The sequence below is a fragment of the Hippoglossus hippoglossus genome, chromosome 15, assembly GCF_009819705.1.
Source record: "Hippoglossus hippoglossus isolate fHipHip1 chromosome 15, fHipHip1.pri, whole genome shotgun sequence".
Lineage (NCBI taxonomy): Eukaryota > Metazoa > Chordata > Actinopteri > Pleuronectiformes > Pleuronectidae > Hippoglossus > Hippoglossus hippoglossus.
The window spans coordinates 14,129,871-14,153,178 of record NC_047165.1 but is presented as its reverse complement, the minus strand read 5'-3'; the positions used below and the strand labels follow the sequence as shown (position 1 = coordinate 14,153,178).

The window sequence follows — 23,308 nt, the reverse complement described above, 5'->3', positions numbered from 1 at the left end:
GGAAACTAATAGAAAGTAAAACATTTCTGAACCTGGGAGGAGAGGAAGAGCAGCTCTGACGTCATCGGGCCTCTGTCGCCGCCACATCACTTGCTGCCTTCAGGTAAAGCTCGGAAATACGAAAACTATCGATCCCGGAACCTGAAACTTGAGTGTTTCGCTTTACTGAAAAAACGGAAGAAAAAATATTTTTTTAATGAATGAAACCGAAAATGGATTATTGTAATATTTAATTATATTCGTAAGGCGTCTTTCAAAACAAAGTTACAAGGTGCTTTGCAAATTAAAAATGAGATATTGAGGGCAAGCATTACATTACATTACATATCATTTAGCTGATGCTTTCACCCAAAGCGACTTACAGTAAGTGATCTTAAGCAGACGATCACAATAGCAATAGAGCACATATACAGAAATAAAAACTGTTAGAGAGGAGAACAAATTTAATTTATTCATGAGATATATTCATTTCTTATGAGTCGACATATATCAGTGCTTTAAGTAGAGAATCAGCTTTTCCAGTCATAACACTGTCATGGCACTTACTGGCCAATAACAGTCTCACTGAACATACGTGAATTGCAAATATCGTATCGTTAGAACCACACAATCCTTTTCTAGTGTTTATAACTCATTTAGATACATACTTTATTGATCCTGAGGGAAATGTAGGCATCCAGTAGGACACATAACAGTCAAACACAAGAGCATGAGAATAAGAAAAGGTAAAAATCAGTCAAGAATAAGTTCACTGCATTGAGATGAGAGTCTAACCACCAGAACTACTACACAGCTGTCACTGTAAAGAAGTATGTGCTAACGGATATATTGATAACACAAATATTGTAGGTACTAAGTAGTTGAGAGACACACGTAACGGAGGCAGAGTATTGAAGCCAAATACACATTATTTATAGATTTTAATATAAATAACTGAAGCTATACAAAGTTGTGCATTAGACTAACATTGCCTGTAAAATGATGGTACAGCAGATGTAAGTGTATTTAAATATCTTTATATACAGTGTATTGTGTAAACCTCTCCATATACAGTGTGTGGCGTAAACCGACTTGGCAGGACTATGCCGACACTGCCCTCTTTTTGTCCCCAAAGTGTGACTTTTCCGACTGCACCTGAACGCGCCAGGAGCCACAGCAGGTTGCGCGGAGGGTGGAGAGTCTTCGGAGGATCTTTGTCTCCAACAACATCTCTCTCTCTCTGCCTGTTCAAACCGAACTAAAACCGTATTCCACCCGCACATCCACTTCAACCCGGGACGCGGCCAGGCGACAAACCTCGCGGGGGGAGAAAAAATGCTTCAGTCTTTAACCAGCAATTCCTGCGTGCGTCTGATCCAGAGCCACAAATCGACGTGGTACTTCGCCTCCCTGGTCCTCGGCTATGTGCTCTACCTGGTGTTCGGCGCCGTCGTCTTCTCGTCGGTGGAGCTGCCCTACGAGGACCTGCTGCGGCAGGAGCTGCGCGCCCTGAAGAAGCAGTTCCTCCGGGAGAACGACTGCCTCACCGAGGAGCGTCTGGAGCGCTTCCTGCAGAAAGCCCTGGACGCCAGCAATTACGGGGTCTCCATCCTCAACAACGCCTCGGACAACTGGAACTGGGACTTCACCTCCGCGCTGTTCTTCGCCAGCACCGTGCTGTCCACCACAGGTAAGGGGGTCGCCGGTGGTGGAGAGGGGCGAGGAGGGGGGTGTGTGTGTTTATGTGTGTTACAAAACCTGAAATCAGCCTGAGGTGGGATCCCGTGTTTTCATCTGTCAACATTTCATTGTTTAAAAAACAAACATGGGGACTTGCAGCCTGACAGAGCCACCGCCAGGCCACACGAACGTACAGAGGCCTGCGGAGCGTCACCAGCGCGTAGTGGAAACAAAACCCGTGTCCCCAGTATGGGACAGACGCAGGGTGGATTCACCGTATTTCACAAAAAAAAAAAATCATGTTAAATGTCATTTCCTACATAACTTTGACAACTTGTCCCAAGGTTTCATTCAGTTTATGAAGCTGGTTGGAGCTTCATCCTCAGACAAACACACACAGGTCAAGTTTGTGTCTGGTATTTACATTTACACACACATTTAACACAAATTGCTTGACTAGAGCCGGACGGATATAGATTCTTTGGGGCTGATGACGATACCGATATAAGGGAGTAAAACAAGTCCTATAACGATATATCCGCTGTAGTCCTGGGCGGCATGGAAACAAATTATATCAAGATTAAAATCTTCATATCTTTTCTGTACGAGCAGAGACTTACAGTCATAAGTAGATCAGTTGTGAGTTATACCAACTCAATGTTCTTACACAATGCATAACCATTGTGTTGATCTATACACTGGACTTGTTAAATTGCTATTAATGAAACATATATTGTGATAATCACTGATACCGTTTTATTGCCCAGGTCTTATCAGCTATAACATATATCTAAAAACAATGGGCAATGATTCCTCAGATCAAACCCTTATGACAAAGAAATGTAACTGAGGCTTGATATTTAACTTTTTAATCTCAAGCTTTAATATAAAAGAGATAATTATAAATATAAAAGGAAAACAAAAATAGAGTCGAATATCTAGAATCTAGAAATATAAAGTGATTTGTTGGACAAAATGTAAACATAAACACACATTGTTTATTCTGTGAAATGAAAGTTTGTGTGAAAGGCTCATGTGGGCCAATTCACTCAATATAGGTCAAGCTCTATTATCCATGTTAAGTTTAGAGGCATTTTCCTTTTGTCTCTAATTTGCTCACAGAAGCAAAACTTTGGTTTTTTTCCTTCCTCATTATGTACTCTAAACACGGCTTTGCACGCCAGCTCAGTCATTTCTGTAAACAGGCCTCTTGCAGTGTATATATATATTTCTGTATTCCAGACAGAAGCAGGTAAGCAGGCCTATAAAGCACACAAACCTTAGATCACTGTCTCCCCACCACTAAGTTCTAATTAATATTTGGCCTGTGGACATCTAGACAGTTTTGCCTGACTCCGCACAGAGTTATCTAGCGTTGCAACAGGGTGCGACTTTAGCCTTGATACCTATAGAACTTTAGTCCGACCACATGGCAGCACTTATCTGAGAGGTTTCAACATATGTGATTGTGCAGAAACACCTTAAAGCCTTAAAGCTGTGTCTGACAGGCCGCTTGTTAAAGTCTCATCAAGATTCTGATGATGGTGGATAAACAGAAACTTGACAGACATCCAGATCAAATAGAGCCTCTTTTACCCTCTAACCATTATTGTTGGATATTTAATAACACCGTTGTTTCAACACATATCACCAGACACCACAATGGCTCTACCTCTAATTCTCACCAGAGGCAGGAAGGCAGGAAGAAGTCATGCGTTCATTTTATTCCCAACAGATTTAGCTGGGTTGAAGAAGAAGCTGAACTTGTTTGGTATTTTTAACGACACCTTTCACAAGAAAACCAACCGCTATTTCCCACATTTGCACACGCATGACAGTGAGCCATGCTATTTTTGACACTGATGTTATGTTACGACTGTTCTCAGCGATCGTCCTTCACCTGCAACTGCTGGATCTTAGCCTGTAGCTTGTTTTGGTGACTTTTAATGGAGGTCTTTGTTCCTTTCATTTGTTTCAGGGCATCACTTTAAATGTATAGTAACAATGAAAATAAACTTTATTTTTTTACAGCACTAGATAAGAGCACATATTAGAGCACGAATATAAGAATAAAAGTGTTACAGACGAGAAAACTGTGACACTAAATTGGACACTATGGAATGATTCAAATAGTCAAATACATTTTTATCAAAGAGGATATCTGCCATTTTTCGGGGCGGCATCTTGATTCCGCTGCTCCATTCCTCGTCACTACTGCACAGACTAGGTGAAGGAAGTGGAGATGCATCGTCTATATTTATATATAGATATGTTCTCTAATAAGACTTTTGTTTTTGTACAGGATATGGTCACACAGCGCCTCTGTCGGACGGCGGGAAGGCCTTCTGCATCATCTACTCAATGATTGGCATCCCCTTCACCCTCCTCTTCCTCACCGCCGTGGTGCAAAGGATCATGATGTTCAGCACGCGGAGGCCAATCACGTACATCCACACGCGCTGGGGCCTGTCCAAGCCCCTGGTGGCCATTGTTCACGCTACCCTGCTCGCCACGCTTGCCGTTTCTTGCTTCTTCCTCATCCCCGCCGCCATCTTTTCGGTGCTGGAGGAGAACTGGAACTTCCTGGAGTCCTTCTACTTCTGCTTCATTTCGCTGAGCACCATCGGCCTGGGAGACTACGTACCCGGAGAGAACGCTAATCAGAGGTTCAGGGAGCTCTATAAAGTGGGCATCACTGGTAAGTCCTGATGAGTCTTTGCATTTCCACAGCAAGGTGGCAGTAGCTGTAAGGTTTATTCTCATCCTTATTGAGGTATTTTTTAATTGTACTAAACAACGGATTGGACAATGGATTCGAAGAGGGGCACACGGCAGTGATATTGTTATTGCCTGTGTTTCAAATCAGTGTCACACCTCTCATGCAGTCTGATACTTCCTCTTTCACAGAGGATGTTAATGCTTCATTTGTTTGCTATGGTAGAACAGCTTTCTTCCTTATTGAGCTATAAAGCAATGCAGCAATGAAACCCTACAAATTCTCAGACTTTAATGTTGAAATGAGTGGCTGATGCGAGGATATTATGTTTAGCAGGCTCTACGATGGTGAACTTTGACCCATGTTGCGACATAAGTAGCTGGGTGTGGTTTTTGACCTGTCGACTGACAGCTCAGGTTAAATAATGTGTTATGCCGCATGCAATATAGTATAAAACTAATTTAAATGTTATTATTACCGACCCTGATCAAGTCAAACCGAATCAATTTATTTGTAATGCATGTTTGTTAATTAAAAAAATGTGGGAGATAAATAAAAAAAGATCAAACTAAACAAAAGCCAAGAAGACAACAATCAGACATTGAATAAAAAAGTAAAATAAGATAAAACCACATCAATAAAAGTCTCACCCTGTTTTAAAAGCCAGAGATTAAGAATGGGTTTTCTGGTGAGTTTAAGTAGAGTCCAGAGTTAGTAAGGTCCTGATGTGGAAGGGCAGACTCCTCCACAGTTAAGGGTCAACTACTGCAGAGGCCTGATCTCATTTAGGCTTCAACCTGATGGACATGATTTAACATAACCCTGATTTAGAGGCATACACCGGTTTCAGATCTAGCTTGTAATATATATGTTAGTATAGTAGCTTTATCTCAGCTTGACTTAACACAAAACACTTTGGTGTTAGAGATGCAATGAAGGATGAGTTATATAGTTTCATAAATCATGAACTGAAAGATATAAAAATGGTCAGATCTTAAAATAGGCTGCAATTACAAAACTTGAATGTTAAGGAACACTAACTAGAAATTCACCACTGCTCCTTTAAACCGATCAATACATTATAAATAATCAAAAACCTATTGAAATGCTCAAGTTGCATGAGCTGGGATCGTTCTACCCGTTGGATGTTAATCTGTTGTTTTCTGCTGACAAAGCCACAGTCCAACATCGTCCTTGCATGTTTTTAAAGCCACATTACCCAGTAAGATAAAACAATGGTATCTGCACAGTTTAAGATACAAACTGGGCCACGGCCTAAAGCGCAGCAGCCAGACATCGATTACTCCGTTTTCTGGGTGACCTGCACAGCCTCTGTCAGCAGCACGGCTAATGGGGACTAGAATTAAAAACAAACCCGCAGAGCGTCGGCAAAGTGGACGAACGTTAGGCATTACGCCAGCAAACTGTAACTGCATGTGTGATGTGGGCGTGTGTTCCGCACCAGTCACATAGACGTCATTCATGTGGCACAATGCGTTGGTCTGTGGAGGGAGAGGCGGCTGGGACAGAATGTGTTTTTGTACAAAATGACACCAGACACTTTTGAACAACCTTCTCCGTGAAAAACTGCATGTTCATACCGGAAGTGGCACCACTGTCATATGTAATAATTAAAGAGCTGATATTGAAGAGTGTGTGCCATTTGCTGAAGTGTGGATTTAGGTAATAAGCACTCATTGCTTATGTGATTTGCCCCGTATTCTCGTCAAACACATATTCTGCCTTTTTGCAAAATACTCAGTAAAACATGCAACTTGCAGACTATGTTCCTCTAGGAATAAGGGATTCCATGTTCCTATTAAAACCAGCGTTAAGACTCAGCATGTCCCTGATAGTGCTGTAAAACCTCACGATTAGTATAAATGGTAATAGAGAAGCTGTATTATGGCTTAATAGAGGACAAACACAAGTGGAATTCACTCTCATCTGAAAGGTTTTCTCGGTGGGACCATTCAATCAAGCACACACAGTTCACGTTAAGATGGTTAGCTAGCCACTGCCCTCTTGTGTCAGTGCACGTAAACAACAGAGCAATAGAGAAGAAATGCAACTCTTGGGTTTTTCTAATAGAATGACTGACAGGCAGTTCTTCAGTAATACGATAAAAGATAAGATTGTGTCAAGTCCTATGTATGTAAATGGGATTTTTTTGTCAGAGTAATGGAAAACTGTTAAAAATACGATTCTCTGCAGCTAATTACTCATCTTTTGTTGTATCTCTCTCCTTCCTTGTGCGTTTCTGTCTCGTCAGTCTACCTGATCCTGGGTCTGATCGTCATGCTGGTGGTGCTGGAGACCTTCTGCGAGCTGCAGCAGCTGAAGCAGCTGAGGAAGATCTTCTACCTGAAGAAGGAGAAGCCGCAGGACCGCCTTGCCATTTTGGAGCACGACCACCTGTCCTTCACCACAGTGTCCGACAGAGCCGCGGTCCACTACCAAGGCAAAAACCAGCCGTTCGTGAGCGTCCCCTCTCTGGTCTCTCCCAACGACGATCCCATGATTCAGTAAACAAAGACAGAGCAAACATCTATGGAAGTATTAGAATATAAAAGTTGTGAGTGATGCTCCCAAAACTAGATAGAATCAGTAGATCATAGGTCTCAGCTGTAGACATTCTGCAAAGCTCAGCCCTGCAAATTTTAGTCGTGAAACTAGCTCATGATGATTCAGATTAAGGAAACAATCTCCTTTACCAAGCCCCAATACTGACAAAGCGCTATGCAGCAGAAACCGAATTCATGTGCATTAGAGAGAAATTGAATATTTAACAGTTACACTAAAGGCAAACAATTAAAGACTCGCCTTCTGCTGTATTTATGACTCACAGGAGCCAAGCTCTTTTATGAGCTTGATTATTTAATGCATATTTAGGGACATTTTAGAAAGTAATTGGTCTCTTAAATCTAGATGAATGATAGGACAATTATCTGTAGTCCGTCACAAAATGAGTACATAAATGTGTGTGTAGGTTATAGTGACTTAACAGGTACGTGGACTGTACATTATCAGGTTAAAGATGTGAAGAATAAGAATGGCATCTTGAATGAACACACCTAAAGATGAGCCAAAGTGCAAACACAACATAAAACCAGTCGATAAATTGACGGACACGAGATTTTTACATTATTTTTTTACGGTGAAACTTTGACATGAAAGCTTTTAATCTACCATGTTGTGTTTTCTGTCCGAGTTCGATGGTGGAGAATCTCAGAAATGCCCCGATTGTTTTCTTTTCATTTGGCTCCTGTCGATTTTTCTAAGAGTTTTTGAAAGTGTCAGGGGCCCGATGCCCCCTTGCATAATGTGGGTTCCATTGTTGACTAGGAGAGAGGCTGCAGTCGAGCCTGAACAGAAGCATCTGAGAGAACAGAGCGTAGCTTTGCAGTCGTGTGTTTTGTAGCATTCTTTGGCTCATCTTTAAAGACGTGTTAACTGTTGCACTCCACATCGTCACATTTCATTGTGAGGGGGCAAATATTTGTCTGCGTCTATGTGTGTGTGTTTTTTTCAACACGTTGCAGTGCTATTTCAAAGTGTGGCGATAAGCACTATAATTTATTGATTTGTCTGAAAGGTTCAATGTGTGCTGGCCTGTGTGGAAACAAAAAAGGGAAGGGAGGTTGTAACCCAGCTTAAAAAGGGAACCACAGAGCGCTGGCTGGCCCATTGTATTTTACTGTCAATAAACAGTGCGCAGTTTGCACATGCACTGGAACCAGGCAGCGGTACAGGAGAAGAAAAAAAAAAAATTGGATTTCTCTAAAAGGAAAGGGACACGGTTCCAAAGTGATATTTTTAAATGGAAAAGATGATTTTACCTCTGTTGTAGATGATCTGAAAAAGGCTTGGTGACTTCTCTTTCAAAAGAAAAGAGCAAGACGCTGAACACAAACTATTTTACTGTATTTACCACATTTAAATGTCCAAATGTATATTTTAAGATATGGGACAGGGAAGGTTTACAAAACTTTGTTAATGATTTATGAAAGTAATTATGTACTTAAAAATCAGCGCAGTAATGGGAACTTGAAACTGTAAATTGAAGCAGCAGGAGTGACATCCCGATTTCTGATTATTCCATAATTGGTGGATATCCAGTTGCACTTGTTTGTACGACACTGACATTGAACTCCTCTGTGTCTTTTTTTATATGTTCAGCGGGAGGCAAAAGGGACTAATTTAGTATCATTATCCATCCTCGACATGCATTTGTTATCCGTTCTAACAATGTGTCCGTTTCCTGCCGATTTCCTGACCTCATCGCTCTCATTGCTGCATCGCTACATCGACCCACAGTCGCAGTGTTTTATAAAAGTCTTGAATGTAGTGGTTTTTGATGCCGTTTTTTGCTACGTGGAGATTCGAGGCCTGACCAGAGTGCAGCATTACCTCTTGCTGCTCCGCTGGCTCTTGTTAGTTTAGTGATAACGTGTTTAGTATATGAAACAGTGTGTGTGTACAGGTGAGCTGCAGCAAGGTGTCACGAGCACCTGCAAAATGAGCTTCTGACTGTGTCACTCATCTGTGATATTGTATTTTATAGATCAGTGGGATCGTTTTGTTTCTTGTCACCAGCCTGGGCCTTCATGCAAACTGTGAAGCAGTGACGCTGTTCATATTGTCTGCCGAGAAAAAGGAATAACTTGAAAAAAAAAGTCTGGGCTTCTCTCATTGTACGATGTTTCTGTAGATACATTGTAGATGTCAATGCTTTTAACCCCTTCAGCTTCTGTCTCTGTGTTTGGCAGTTAGTCATCATGCAGTTGGTGTGAGCTGTCAGGTAGCGTAGTTCTTTTTTTAGTATACTGACATTATGTGTTTGTGCTGACAAAACTGACATGTAATTTGGAAAAGTTTAGCGTCACGGTACAGATATTGTACAGGAATGTACCCGAGGATTTCTGTAAAAAGAGGTCAATTCATAAACTGTCAAATTTCAGTGTGTCTTGAATAAAGTGTTGGTTTATTACTACTTCGTTTGACTTCTTATTTCATCCGTAGCTACTACAGTGCAGAAGCTCCGTACCAAAAACGCATTGCTGGTAGTACTCAAACAGTTTACTGAAGTAAAAGTACAATCTAATAGACAAATATGTATTCAAGTAAAACATTAACTTTTCTACTTGACTATAGTTTAGTAAGTACATGATTTTGAATATATACATGTAAAGTATTAAAAGTACAAATACTTGCCGAGTGTAGCTTATTCCTAATGCAACGGATACTGCATCCATATGGTGGAGTCTATTCTGAATCAACATTCACGATAAGAGTGTAATTTAAATGAATACAGGTGGGGGTGAGAGTCGTGGATGGTAGTCAGGCTTTTGTGCAAACAGAAACCACTTCAGTGAACTTGAAAGAAGAGCATGATCAATGGAAATGAATGTGATCATCACCGGGCTCTTATGTAGCTTTAAAAAAAGAAAAAGAAAGAATCAAATTGTTGGTACTCGAATACACGTATAATACAAATTTTTCTCATTCATCCAGTCCTTGAATATGAGCTGGAGGAGGATGTCAAGCACATCTTCATCACAGAAGAGCAGTAATTGTAGTTGGTGAACAAGGGGCTTCCAATTTTCTTATCCGAGCATAAATGGCAACGATTTGCACATCAGACTCATATGTGGCACTTATTAAAGAAGAAAGGACAATGCTACTTGTTTATTATGTTTTTTATTCGAACACGAGATAAATAAATTAAATTTTCAGGGTATATACTGTAGATACCCTAGACAGTCGCACAAAGAAACAGCAATAACACCTCTACATATAATTGCTTTGTTTCCTGAGCAGTCAGGGTTTATTTAATTCCTTTCCACTGCCTTCCACCATAGAGTATATTGTATATTTATAGGTAAAGGAAAAAGTGAATGTATCTGGGTATGTTTAGTATGCCTGCCCCTCGCCTCACAAGTTTAAAAGAACCAAAAAAACTAAATCCTTTGCAATTCTTTGTTGCAATTAATCAGCAGCTGTATTTCCTATTGAACAGAAGTATAATTATACCTCTGGTATGCAGACACCTCTCGCTGCAGAGCCGACCACGTTTTCAAGTTAAACTGCCTGAATAACGATGAGGCCCCTCCTCAAGAAGCAGAAGAGAAGCCGCTCCTGGCAGAAGCATTTATTGGATGCACGTTGTGAGAAAACACGTTTCTGCGGGGCGCACACTAATTGGTAATAACTGTTGAGAATGTCTGCCGGTTTGATATTGTACAAATATAATTGTATTCAGAATCAGCACCTAATGGCAGCCGGGTCTGTTCATTTGCATAATGTGGTTTAAACAGATCACAGTGTACTCAGTCCACAGAGCGTGCTGTATAGGAAAACTGCTGCTAAATAGAACAGACTGCAGATTCAAGGGCTTTAATTTGTAACTTTCCTTATTGTTTATTGCCTCTGATCAGAGCCTCTTCATTGTCACCTTTGTATCACATAATAATATCAAATAAGTTACCTTTAAATATCCATTGTCTGTCATCATTTAGATTTCTTCTGAAATGTCTTTCTTTTCTCACCTTAAACAAAATTCCTTATGTTTTCAGTTATGTTACGGAGACCCCGTTCCATGATTTCTCGTATTTGCTTCATTCCTCAGTTATTTATTGATTGATGTCTTTTGATTCTGTCTAAAATCTGCTCCTGCCATTGCAATGTTTGCCAAAAAAGGCCCACATTTGTTTTGGGATATTTGGGCCCACATGAGCTATTTTACATGTGAGCCACTTAAGGCTCACATCCAATTTGTTCGAGCTTCAAGCCCAGAATGCAGCATCATTGCCCAAAGTGGCTCACATCTGTTTGCCATCCCACGACAATACATTTCTTAATAAAATCTGTTGTGTCCTGCTGATGGTGTATTTAAGCAGCAGCGCCATTTGTGTGGACAAAGCGCAGTGATCACCAGAAAACTGCACCTTCTTTTATAAAAATCTAAATATTCACAGTCTTGCTTCTGTTACAAAACCATAATCTTTCATAAAAGATTTGAATGAGTTTTCGTGTTTTATGTAAAAAGAACGTCAGGACTGAATATAAAAAGCTGCAAATCAAACGTGCTGCGAGGGCTGTTCTTTCAGCACAATGAGTTTGCATCTGCTGATCCGGAGAGACTCAAACATGGCACATTCCCAGCTGAAGCACACCTTCCCTTCAGGCCATCACATCCTCCAATGCCCCCGCAGTTTGTCTCCTTTGTTTGCTTTTAATTTGTACCCACGCACAAACAGTACAATTGTCAGTAGACGTGAGCAGGCTGTCAGTCAGGAGTGTATCAGGGCAGAACAGGCCTGTATCCCCTGCAGACCCCGCTCTACACACACACTAACCGCTCCTTGTCATTAATATTGCTATTTGATCTTCTTGCATCATTCATATACATACATACATACATACAGGAAACTACCTGGGCCGGAGCTGTGAAAATAAAAAGAGCACAGCCTTGTGCGTTAATCCTGAAAACCGAATGATTTTTGCAGCTGAAATCGAGAAACACATCAGTACAATGAATCTGATTCTATTCTTTTAAAAGGAATTGGCATCGCATTAGGGGTGAATGTTGAATAAATAATGCAAGAGTTTTGTGTTGGTTTGTTGTACATAGAGCAAACACTCCTTCAAGCTAAACTCACACTGCAGAAATTGCTCAGGAGAAAATTGGCATTTTTGTTTTTACATCAGCTCTTTTGCTGAAACTTTGGCTCCTCGTGCACCAGCCAGTCCAAGGACTCAGGGGTCACGGGGGACAGGGTGTGGGTTGGACTGGACCAAGGCAACGACTGGAACCAATACCCTACAGCACTGCTTTCTGATGGTGGAGCAACTCTATTTATATCCTGACTAAACACTGGGACTATGGGAATGCAGCGTGGAGGCCTCAAGCACAAACATTGCCTGTGCACCGCCAGCTCTCTAACTGCGCTCATTTGCTACTGCAAACACTGTGGTTTCATTTCACTGCTGTGAGGGAGAGGTGATTATATTTTTTCTAAATGGTAATGTAGATTTATTGAAAAAGGAGAGTTTCGCCTGAAAAGAAGACCAGTTACACATATTTATAAAAAGCACATGACAAACACTTAGCGGGACATGCACACTGCGCCAGTTGAATGTCTAAGAGGTGAGACGAACTGACAGGACCAGAAGAAGGCAGGAGAGGGCGAGTGGATGCTGCAGCCATTGGTGTTCACTCCGTCTGCAGTGAAACCTCCAATCTCTGCAGCGTGTGACACTTTGAGGTCATCGTGACTCAGACTTTGCTCCGTACAACTACATCTATTAGGTGCTTGAAATGCATTAAAATATATAATTATGTGATCTGCTGTTGTTCTCCCAAGAGGTCATACACAGGCCGAAACATCATGAGTCATGCTGAAACACACAAAGCACTTTTTTTCCCCCCCGTCTTTTCCACTCTGTCATCCCAGTAAAGCTGACATCTGGGTCGGTCACATCCGAGTGGGATATTCAGCTGAGCAAGCATGAGAAAAAAACCCTGAGAAAATGCTGTGACAACTAATTAGATGATGAAAGGCAAAGTGTTCTTTGTTTTTGACCAACGTAATTTGTAATCAAATCATTACGACATGAAGGATGCTGGGAAAATTGATTTGAGGTTCAGTTGCTCGGTCCCATAATGGCTTTATGAGAATAAAAGTGGCGTGATTCTCTTCCTTCCCGCCAAGTCTCTGCAGCCCGAAACTGAAAATAATTGGTTATAAATATTCAAAAGGAGGAAGCAATGAATGTCAGACAACCTTCAGGACTGAGGGGAAATCACTGTGGTGGGGTTTTGCTCTGCAACATGCGGTGTTTGCCAAATTTGGGAAAAAAATAAGCAAAGAAGACATTTATACGACAGGAGAGGAGCAGATATTTACACGTAAAGAACAGTGGACAGATTTTCATGTTAACGAAGGAACTAGGAGACCACACACACCTCTGCCAGGTCTGATTAGCCACTTTGTACAGGTATTGCATCAGAAACATACATCATGGAAATCGAAACTTTCAGCAAACTGTCAAAATATCCATTCTCATTGTTACTGTGCAATAATTTCATGACAAAAAGATTCACCTCCCTTAAAAGATTTTTTTCATAAAGATCTCTACGTCATATCTTTAGAAATTCACAAAAATTTTAAAAGATAGTGAAATCAAATCCCGGGATCTGCCCATATAATTGAATTTCTTAGGCCACACCCCAGCCTTACACCAAATTTATCCATCCAGTAGATTTGTGTAATCCTGCTGACAAACAATAGCTCATAACATTATAAAAAAATGTATGTTAGTTCTATTTTCTATAACAAGCATGGCTGCGACTGAGTAACGGTCAAAAGTGATGAGTTTCATTTAGAGGGGAACTCGGATCAGAGGCTGTTTGCATTTATCTGACGGCTATACGCAGAGCACAGCTCGTCGTCTATGTGCTAATGAAACCCATTTCTCAGTGCACAGTCTTTGTGAACTGTTGTGAAACTGTCAGCTGAAAGAGCCCCTCTGAAGTGCTGTTTTCTTAGTATCTCAGAGGTGTCTTTTAATATTAATATAGCAGCACAAGAAGAGGCTGTGCATGGCTACGTCTCAAACTTAAATCATATATTTTTGTCTTGTCTTCAGTTGTCAAAAAAAGAAAAAAAAACTAAAAAGGGAGCATCTAAGAATGGAAATCAGGGCAGTTAATTCTGGCCAGAAAAGAAGATAGAAGTTGCCAATTTTTTCTTCCCACCAGAGCCGTTTGCCTGGGTGGATAACTGGTTCTCCGTCTTGACACACAATGGCACCAGCAGGTCCTCGCCTCCTCCGAGATTCTGCTGGGTTTTCTCCAGCTGTGTGTCAACCTTACTAATAATGGCAGCTGAATAACAAATACAGCCCGAAGAAATCACCCTGGCCCTTGGGACTACAGGGTGCCGATTCCATAAAGGTTATATATGTCCTTCTGGCTGGAATAACGTTTCTACGTATATACTGTAGCACCTTCTTCTGCCACAGAGGAACAAATGTCTCTCTGAGTCGTAGCAATAAATTGCTCCTCGTGACAAGCAAATGTAAAAAAGGAATAAAATGTTTAAACCCCTCTGGAGTGCCTAAATACACTGATGAACGTGGCCTTTTAACTGGCTCAGAGTTTCCCTTCTCGCTCCGCATCGGCCAATCAGCAGCAGTCTGTCGCGCTGTTTCCAGGCTGGGAGCTGCATTAAATATTGATGGTGAGAACAGAGAGGATTCACAACATACTTCTTTTTTTAAAACTGTGGACCCGGCAATTAATGTAAAATATGCCTTTATAGTAGAAACATATGGAGAATCATATGTTCAGGGGAAAAACTCACCAATATCCAAAAGCTGTTGTCTTACTTGTAAGCGTATTTTAAAATCGCAATTAAGAAGCTCAGATTAGTGCAAAGGTTCAAAACGACAATAATAAACCTTCCTATCAAGAAAAAATTCTATAATCCCAGCATTAGTTGACCTTCAGAGACCTTTTGCTCTGCAGACATCTTGACAGGTAAAGCCACTAGTTGCGTGTGTGTTGCACAGCTCGACAATTCTGCTCCAAGAAAAAACTTTAGACCCCATTTTTCCTGACTGACATTTTGACAAGTAGCCGTAATAATCATCAGTAATAATGGCTGCCTTTCATTCCACTGCCATGGCTGACTGAGACTTTTAATGGCACGGAGTCAATCTTAATGTCGTGATGTAGACCTGTGCTTTTTATAACCGGATAGAAAAAGCCATTGGAAGTGTATGGAAATAAAACGAATGGATTATTAAAAGTGTGATTATATGTCATTAGCAAATGATTATTTGAATGACTATCTCATATGTGTTTGGAACCTTTCCTGTGTTCATCTTGTGGCCTCGGGCTTTAGCTCTCGCTCCATATTTAGAAAGGAGTGCAGTGCCCTGCAGATTGGGCCACCAATTAATCTGCCATCAGAGGTCTGCTGGAGTGGAAGGCGGTGTCGCTGGATGCCAGTGAATGACTTGAATATATTAGCAGCCCCCCCGCCCCCTTTCTTCTTGTATCCGCCGCTTTGATATTTATGAGCTGGGTTTCTCCCGGGGGGAAAAAAGGTGTCCACATTATTAACAGTGTGTATCACTAAACAGTATTAACAGTGAGAATGGATTAAGCCTCGTCTGAGCTGTGAAGTTGAGAGGTGCATTATGCACGATAAACCTGATCCTCCTCTCTCCCTGTCAATGGGGGGGGTGTTGACCCGTTTATTGATGACTGCACTCCACTTTTTCTTTTTTGCTTGAGTAAGCACAGGTCCCCCACCCACCACCCCAGCCCCTTTCTCTGGTCACTGATCGATGCAAACCCTGTCTTCAAAAAAAACAGCCAGTGCACTTGTGCTGCTCTCCGCAGTCAGGAGCCCGAATAGGATGCAGACGCAATGCAGCCGGTGGACCACAGACCTGGGACGTATTGGGGACAGTACCCAACACATGCAAGGTAGACTTCCACTCCACAGGATCATTTTTACTGCATGCATGCATAGACAGGAAGCAACGGAAAATATTGCATATTATCGTAACTTTGGCAAACTTGATGAAAGTACTTTAGGCTAATAAATAAAATCTATGTTCCTTTGCTAACAGTTTCTCAAAAAAACTAAAACACAAGTGTACTGTTCGTGTGGCACAGGTCACACTTCTGGAACACAGAGGCAAAGACAGTCACTTGATTTTTAATCCTCCAGTAAACATAATCACCACCAGTGAACATAATCAGCCCATTACTGGAAGCACGGCTCTGATTGGAGATAATCAACCTCATCCATGTAATTGTGTTATTGAAAAGAAACAACAATTCTACTGTTTAATTCCTACCTCCACTCACACGTTTGAAATACAGGTCTTGCCATTCTCTTGGAATGCTGATGGGTTCTTTATGTAGAGCAGGACATGAATAATAGACCAGAGGGGACTCCGGTTGCCTGTGAATTACTATGAAAGCTACAGTGATAGTTTCTGGGAAAAGTTGTCCAATAACAGCCGATTATGTTGATACATCTTTACTGGAAAACAAAAAACCAAAAACCTCTTAAAAAGCTTGAAAATGGGCAGTTTCCGACATATTCTGCTCAACAAATTAGTCACATTTATTCTTTTATATTCATTCAACACAAGCAAAAGAAATTACAGGAAATCAAATGAAGAGATGCCAAGAAAATAAGAGTATAGTTGAAATATCATGGTGGATGTTCTGAGAAAAAAAAACCCACTAAACTTGGAGCACCTGATACGGTTCTGAAACACATAAATGTCCTAGTTAGATCAAAAAATGTAAACACCAACTTCACAATTCAAAGCATGGCTCTGAATTATATTTTTAACTTGAGGAGACTTGCTGTGCCTTTCAAAATGTGACGCTCTGATGGAAAAGGACAAGAAAGAGCTTGTTTACAATGTTACTGCTGCAGAACGCTGTGTGCTTCTTTTGTAATTCACTGACTGAACTATTTGGATCCACAAAGCCAGAGAAAAGTACTTTTCACAAACACTTCATATAAGATATGAAGGAGAGTGATGAGTCAGTAAAGGTGCGGTCAGATATGTGCAGAATGAGATGCAGGGGCCACTAGGGGGCTTTTTGGGGCCTGGGCATACAGAAGGTTTAGGAGAAAGCAGAGACTGCATGCTGTCTGAGCTTATTTCAATTAGAATAACTTTTAGAAATTGTGATATGTTGCATGAACATGATTGGGGCCCTGTGGTGGATGTGGTCCTTCAGGTACCTGACACAGCTGCCACAATGTATTCCCTGTATGTCCGACTTGGAGATGATGATAGTTCCAGTGGAATCAGCTAGATGGCGCTGTTGTAGTGCCTCCGGGACCGAGCGGTATCCACAGGCAGAGCGCTGCAGCCTCTTGATGTAGAGACAGTCTGTGGTGGGGTGGCCAGGCATATGTTGGTGTCGGTGAGGAGAAGGAGCAGGATGATGGTTCTCGTCTCCTTCGAGGAGGATTCAGATCCACAGTAGCTGCCGTGAGGATGTACGGGGAAGGAGAGGGCACCGTGTGGGACCGGGTCGGGCGTCCCCATCTGGACTGCATGTGCTACCTTGGACCTCCGACTACTTTGATGCCGATGTAAGACATTTAAAGTTGTAGAAAATAAGCCTCCAGCCGTGCGTCAGGACGCACGGCTGACCTGTTGCGCACTTGATTTCTCAGGTGCATTGATAAAGTGAGATGACTTTTTCAGGGCAGAAAATATCAAGCTAAGCCAAATCTATGTGAATCTCATTTCTTTCGTTGCTAGTGCTAATTAGTTGGAGTGAGATTACATTTATTTCGGCCGTGTTTGTGATGTTGGCACCACAGGGGGACTTTTACGCACGGAGTGCATCACTAAAAATGTTTTGTTTTCCCACGTCGAGGGTTTCATATCAGCAAAGAGGCTTTCAGGTCACCGCACTTTGTCAGCGTCATCATATTATAGAGCTTTATTACTGCAATACCTTCCTTTCGTTTAAACTCACCTGGTGGACGCAGGGTAACAAGTATTTATATGATAAAATGTGCATTTAATTGGTTGCGACTGTGCGCAATTTTGTGCTCCAGTGCGCATATACATGACACGAGTGTAGCTCCTCCATCCCTACACATCACTCACGATCGATTCATTAGTTCCTCATTCCTATATAAGCCTATAATGTGATGTTGCACAGTGAGTGCATGGTATAGGCTACAACAGTTTGCAGGAGGGGTCACTTTCGCTTAGTGTCTTCCACACTGTAGTGCAGAGCCAGTGGAGGATGATGATTTCTGTACTGTACAAGAGAGGCGCTGCAGGGGCCCCTGACGCCGCTCTCTGTGGAACATAGAGCACCGACTCCCCCTGCTTTAGCCGAGGAGAACTCTTATCTCATCAAGCCACATAGAAGGTTTTCCCGGCTCCCCTTTATCACTTTGGTCTTGTAACGCCATCACAAGCCTCTTGTGCTCTTCTCCCTGCAGCGGGATGCGCAAGTCGCCCGACGTGAGCCCCAGACGGCTTTCGGACATCAGCCCGCAGCTCAGACAGCTCAAGTACCTGGTGGTGGACGAGGCCATCAAGGAGGACCTCAAGTCCTCCCGCTCAGTCGAGGACATCAACAGCGCCTCCATCGAGGAGCGAATACTGCGCATCACCGGCTACTATGGATACCAGCCCTGGAACGCGAGCTGCAAGAGTGAGTCCATTTGCACACACGGATGCTGTGAACGTCTGTGGAACGTGTCGAGGTCATGCCCACACAATCAGGCTGTTAGTCATTGCTACACTTATCACACTAACACTCAGGTAGCATGTGAAATTCATGATGACAGTGATGTAATAAAAAAAGTGCTCTTAAGCATCACTGGATGCCTGATATAGTTTGATAGCCTGGTTTATGTGGGTGGACGGGTTAAGTACTGCATTTGTGAGTGTAAAGTGGATTATTTTTCTCTGTTAGTAATCATAATGTCACATACTGTAGTTTTACCAATAGAGGCACATTTTGTGGCCTTCAGATTTGAAGTGTCCCTCTCACATCATGGATCTTGTTTCTATCCCTCCTGTTCCTCCTCATCCTTCACATTAACCTGGATTTGATGATAAAAGTACCGTAGAATGGAAAACTGTATTTAGTTGAGCACAGTTGAATGAGGAGAGTTTGTAACGTGGAAGTGACGCCCCTTGAATCTCAAACTACACCGTTACCTCCATCAAATGCAAATCCCTGACATGTAAAAGAGAGAAAGAGCAAAGTGCAAAGGTTGGAGTTCCATGTTCATGCGGCACAGAGCAAGAACAAAAGAGCTCATGCATTTGAAAATAATGATGTACAAATATTGTCAGACACCATGATGATGCCCATTCCTCTGCATTATTACACTAAAGCCAGTTTTCCCCTCACCCTGACAATTAGCTGCTAAAGTGTTCTCGCTGCTCTCGGCTGCTGCAGACAGTGGAGCCAGTGTTTGCATCAGAGGAGCATCATGGGAGTCAGACAGTGGGAACGTTGCTCGGAGCAGTTGATTCTTTGAAGAAAAAAAAAGTTGTCGATGCAGATTTTTTTTACCCCCCTCTCTTTATTTTCATTTCTTCTCTCTCTCTCTGAGTCACTCGGGTTTGATTTGCGCAGCAGTAAACGCCTGAACTGTAATCTGCCGCTGATGATGCTATGGATAGATTATGGTCTGTGCTTCACTTAACTCTGTGGCTCCATGTGGGATTTCTGTCTCTCTGCGGTGGTGTCAGGACAAACTGTCAGTCCTGTGTTCATTTGAGTGTTAATTGCTCTTGTGTGAAGACTTTCAGGGGGGGGTTGTTCCTTGTGGACAACCTTTGGCTGGTGGCAAATTTAATAAATTTCATATGAGACTGCAATATTAAACAGCTCTGGAGCTGCTTCACAATTTAAAGGCAGATACCTAACATCTGAACACTGCAGACTTCACAGGACAGCTGCTCTTCAGATCTGAACTGGTCTTTGGTAACTTCTGGTGCCAGGAAGAGATGTGAGGTGGAATACTTACACTAAAGTCTGATTGAAGGGCAGGGACTGTGGTGACCATGTTTTAAGATTCAAATAATTTGTACTGGGACAAGCAGAGCAATGTGTTTTTATTTTAATTTGATGTAAAATATAAATGTCATATTCTACACCATCTCACATGGGCTCCCATGGCTGCAAAAGCAATGACTTGATACTTATGATATAAATATTCTACAGTGTTGTTTATCTATACGCATGGATTTCTATCTTCTTTTCTATCTATATTATAAATATTTTAATACTGTGAATGGCGTTACTCCAACCCCAATCTGAAATCACAGATTTAGGTTTATGTGCAGGGTATTTATGCAATTCAACCAGCTCAGTATCCTCTGGTCTATATTACTGCTGTTGTACAACTAATTGCATAATTATAATAGCGGTTGCGGAACAGATATAATATCAAGTGCTGCTTGTTAGAGTGGGTTGTTTTTCCCAGTAATCTGAATGCGAGTAATGACAAAAGTGTCCATTCTCCATAAAAACAACAGACATTTCACATCAAATGAAAACATCATGCCCGTGTTCAGGAGAGAAATATTTACCTGAAAAAAAAGACAGACAGCCAGTAGTTAAGTTACATTATCGAACCAGAACTACTTTAGGCCAGCTCCTGCAAGAGTTCTAGCTTTTATCTCCTGGTATTAATATCAAGTTGTGTTCAAGAACCTTTTGTTAATGCTCCATTAGAGGACAGACACTTTTAGTAAAAAACATTTACTGGTGTGGTTGCATGACTTCTGCATCCTTCATTTGTCAGTCTGCTCCGGCTTCACTTTTGGGGAGCAGTCATGTTGTCCATTTTTATACACAATCTATGGGTGAAATCCAAGGCTAAACACAAGGGTAGATGTACATATAAAACCTGGGCGACAAGAAACAACTGTCAGTCACTTCAAAAGTTGTTCAAAAAAGGCTTGATGTGCTAAGTTGTTCTGATATTTTAGATGCAAATACCAGGAATTGAAAGCTGACAATTCTGGATTCTTGTACTGTATTGTGTTTTGATTTTAAACCCTCAAAGGAACTAGCCTTGTTGTTGCACTAGTTCTTTGGGGACTTTAACCATTAAAATGGTGTTTTGTGGATAAAATATTTCACAATGTGTTGCACTGTTGCATCAGACATTTTTTTCTGTGCGCGTGGCCATCAGGGGAAATGTCAATTTTCAGTTAATTGAAGCTCCGTTTGGGATTTCAGGAAACGTCGAGTTCCTGCAGCTTGCTAAAGTGAGATCAAAACAAGCCATGATGAAAATCCACACAGCTCTGAGCTCCTTCTGGCCCACCTATAGCTGCAGCCGTGCTTCGTGGCGACAGAAGTCTTGCTAGTCACAGATTGCACACAATTGCGTGCCATGTGTTGGACATAGTCAGCCCGCAGCCCTGCAGCCCCCTGCTACACACACACACACAACTTGACTACACAGGACACAGTGAGAGCAATGGCTTATGGCTCAAGAGTGGAGGGCTTATGCTGAAAGCAGACAATTTCAGGAGAGGTATAGGAGCCCCGAGTACTTCTCAGTAGAGACGCCTGTTTGTTTCATTTACCACCAAGTGGACACGTGTGCTCCTTCACACAGGAGTAAGCAGAGTGAGAGGGACAGTGGGTGTAGAAGTGTAGGCCATTACCGAGGATGAAAGTGTGAGACTTGGCTTTTTCCGTCTGAATGTGAGACTGCGGGGATCGCAAAGCACGCAGGATGCTGTCATTTCCCTCTGAGCATCGCTGCATATGTAACAGCCAAACACAACGAGAAAATCCGGCTCATTTATCAGACCTGCCCGAGGGTGCAAACTCAAAACAGAATTAAACAAGAGTTATGTTTTTGAGATAGTTGATGGAGGTGAATTATACTGAAGGTTTGTCTGTGTATTGTTTTCAACTGGCCACATAACATGTCTTGTGTGTAATTCTTGTAAATGGCACCTCTCTCTCTCTGTATTAACCGGAATACATTGATAAACACATAAATACGGAAAAAAACGCCTGTCATCGATTCTCTTCTCAGTGAACATCAACAAAATCGAGAATTCAGAGACAAGCTCCACTTTGAAAATGGCCGTGGATGGTGGGGTGATGTCCACATCAAAAGGAAAGGTCAATGGTTACCAGAGAAAGGTTAGACTACTGGACAGAATCCATCGAGCTACAGTACACATACATATGTACCATAAAAGACATTTATTTCTCATTTAGTCTTCAAGATTAGAAATAGAAACTTTCCAACATTTGCACTTTCTTTCAAAGAAGCAGTTGATTGATGACTTGGAGCAAAGACAGACCTCCAGACTTCCACTGGTTAGCTCTTACATAAAGTAGCAGAGCGATGGCACGATCAGTGCTGCAGAAAACCAACGGCAGAAATTGTCTATCTCATTTGTGTCCGTTGGGCATTACTTCTGCCGAATCCAAATCAAATAATATCTTATAAATCCTTGCCACGATTCTCATTAATAAAACCTCTTCGCAGGCTGATAAGACATTTTCCAGAAGAAGAAATTGAATTTGATATCGTTGCTGCAGGTTAACTCGAACAGATACGAGGGGAACTCTTTTCACTTTGCGAAAAAAAAAGTGGAGAATAAAATCACTTTCCCCTTCGCTTGAGTTGATGTCACGAATCAGCTTGAATTGAAACAGGTATTAAAACTCATATAGCTTTGAAAGAAGATGGGTTCGCTCATACATGCAGGGGCAGTGCAACATGGAACATGAGGAAAACCTGAAACACCTTCAGTAACTTTAGTAAAGTCACAAATTGGACGATGAGTGTGTCCCTGCCAGATTCATGTTTTTTTTAATTCCCTGAAAAAGCTTTTCTCATCTCTGCTACTTGCAGCATGTTCGCCCATTGGGTTGTGTTGTGATGGTTTACAGTGCACATTTTGTCAAATAGAACAAGATGATTTGTGTGTTTTGTCTATTTTTTCCCAGGTGTTTTCTTAAGTTGCACTTTTCTTAAGTGTATTTTACTCCAGAGCCTGAGAAAGAAGCGGTGCTCTCTATGACGAAGCTTTTTTCCTCTGTGAAATCGTCCCTTTAGGTTTGTCAAGTTTCACCCAGAAGTGAAACATTTGACAAAACAGACTTTGTTCGTTTTCCTAATTTATCTATCGCAAATGAAGCATCCAATTCCGGTGCGAATTAAGAGCTTCACGAGGCATGAAATGAGGTTGGATTCTATTTTGAGCTCAGGGTTTTGGCATGGTGAGAGCAGGTTGGAGAGAGCCTATAACCCATGTACACATGCACGGCTGCCAGTATCAGGACAGCTGGAAGGGACGGGCAAGGTATGGGGCCGACTGTGACTGACGACGAGAATGGCTCCTTTAAACTCAGCAGGAGCTGAG

General features: G+C 41.8%; 2 protein-coding genes across 2 annotated transcripts in view; both read left to right on the top strand.

Moving 5' to 3' along the window:
* Window positions 1-1,124: 1,124 nt before the first annotated feature.
* kcnk1b (potassium channel, subfamily K, member 1b) lies at window positions 1,125-9,368 on the top strand. Its single transcript, XM_034608797.1, has 3 exons — window positions 1,125-1,669; window positions 3,962-4,357; window positions 6,648-9,368. The coding sequence occupies exons 1-3, from the start codon at window positions 1,315-1,317 to the stop codon at window positions 6,902-6,904; spliced, it is 1,008 nt and encodes a 335-aa protein (XP_034464688.1). The 5' UTR covers window positions 1,125-1,314; the 3' UTR covers window positions 6,905-9,368.
* Window positions 9,369-17,303: 7,935 nt separating this feature from the next.
* slc35f3b (solute carrier family 35 member F3b) overlaps window positions 17,304-23,308 on the top strand; it is a 53,068-nt gene continuing 47,063 nt past the window's right edge. Inside the window, exons 1-2 of the mRNA XM_034609104.1 lie at window positions 17,304-17,517; window positions 18,388-18,602. Of these exons, the coding sequence (XP_034464995.1) occupies window positions 17,420-17,517; window positions 18,388-18,602 (313 nt within the window). The 5' untranslated portion in view covers window positions 17,304-17,419. The remainder of the gene's footprint in view (window positions 17,518-18,387; window positions 18,603-23,308) is intronic.

What these genes read in the sequence shown, in the direction of transcription:
- kcnk1b (XM_034608797.1), top strand. Translation starts at nt 1,315, where the DNA reads ATGCTTCAGTCTTTAACCAGCAATTCCTGCGTGCGTCTGATCCAGAGC. An exon ending in CACCGTGCTGTCCACCACAG is followed by an intron (nt 1,670 to 3,961) that starts GTAAGGGGGTCG and finishes GTTTTTGTACAG; the next exon opens with GATATGGTCACACAGCGCCT. An exon ending in CTATAAAGTGGGCATCACTG is followed by an intron (nt 4,358 to 6,647) that starts GTAAGTCCTGAT and finishes CTGTCTCGTCAG; the next exon opens with TCTACCTGATCCTGGGTCTG.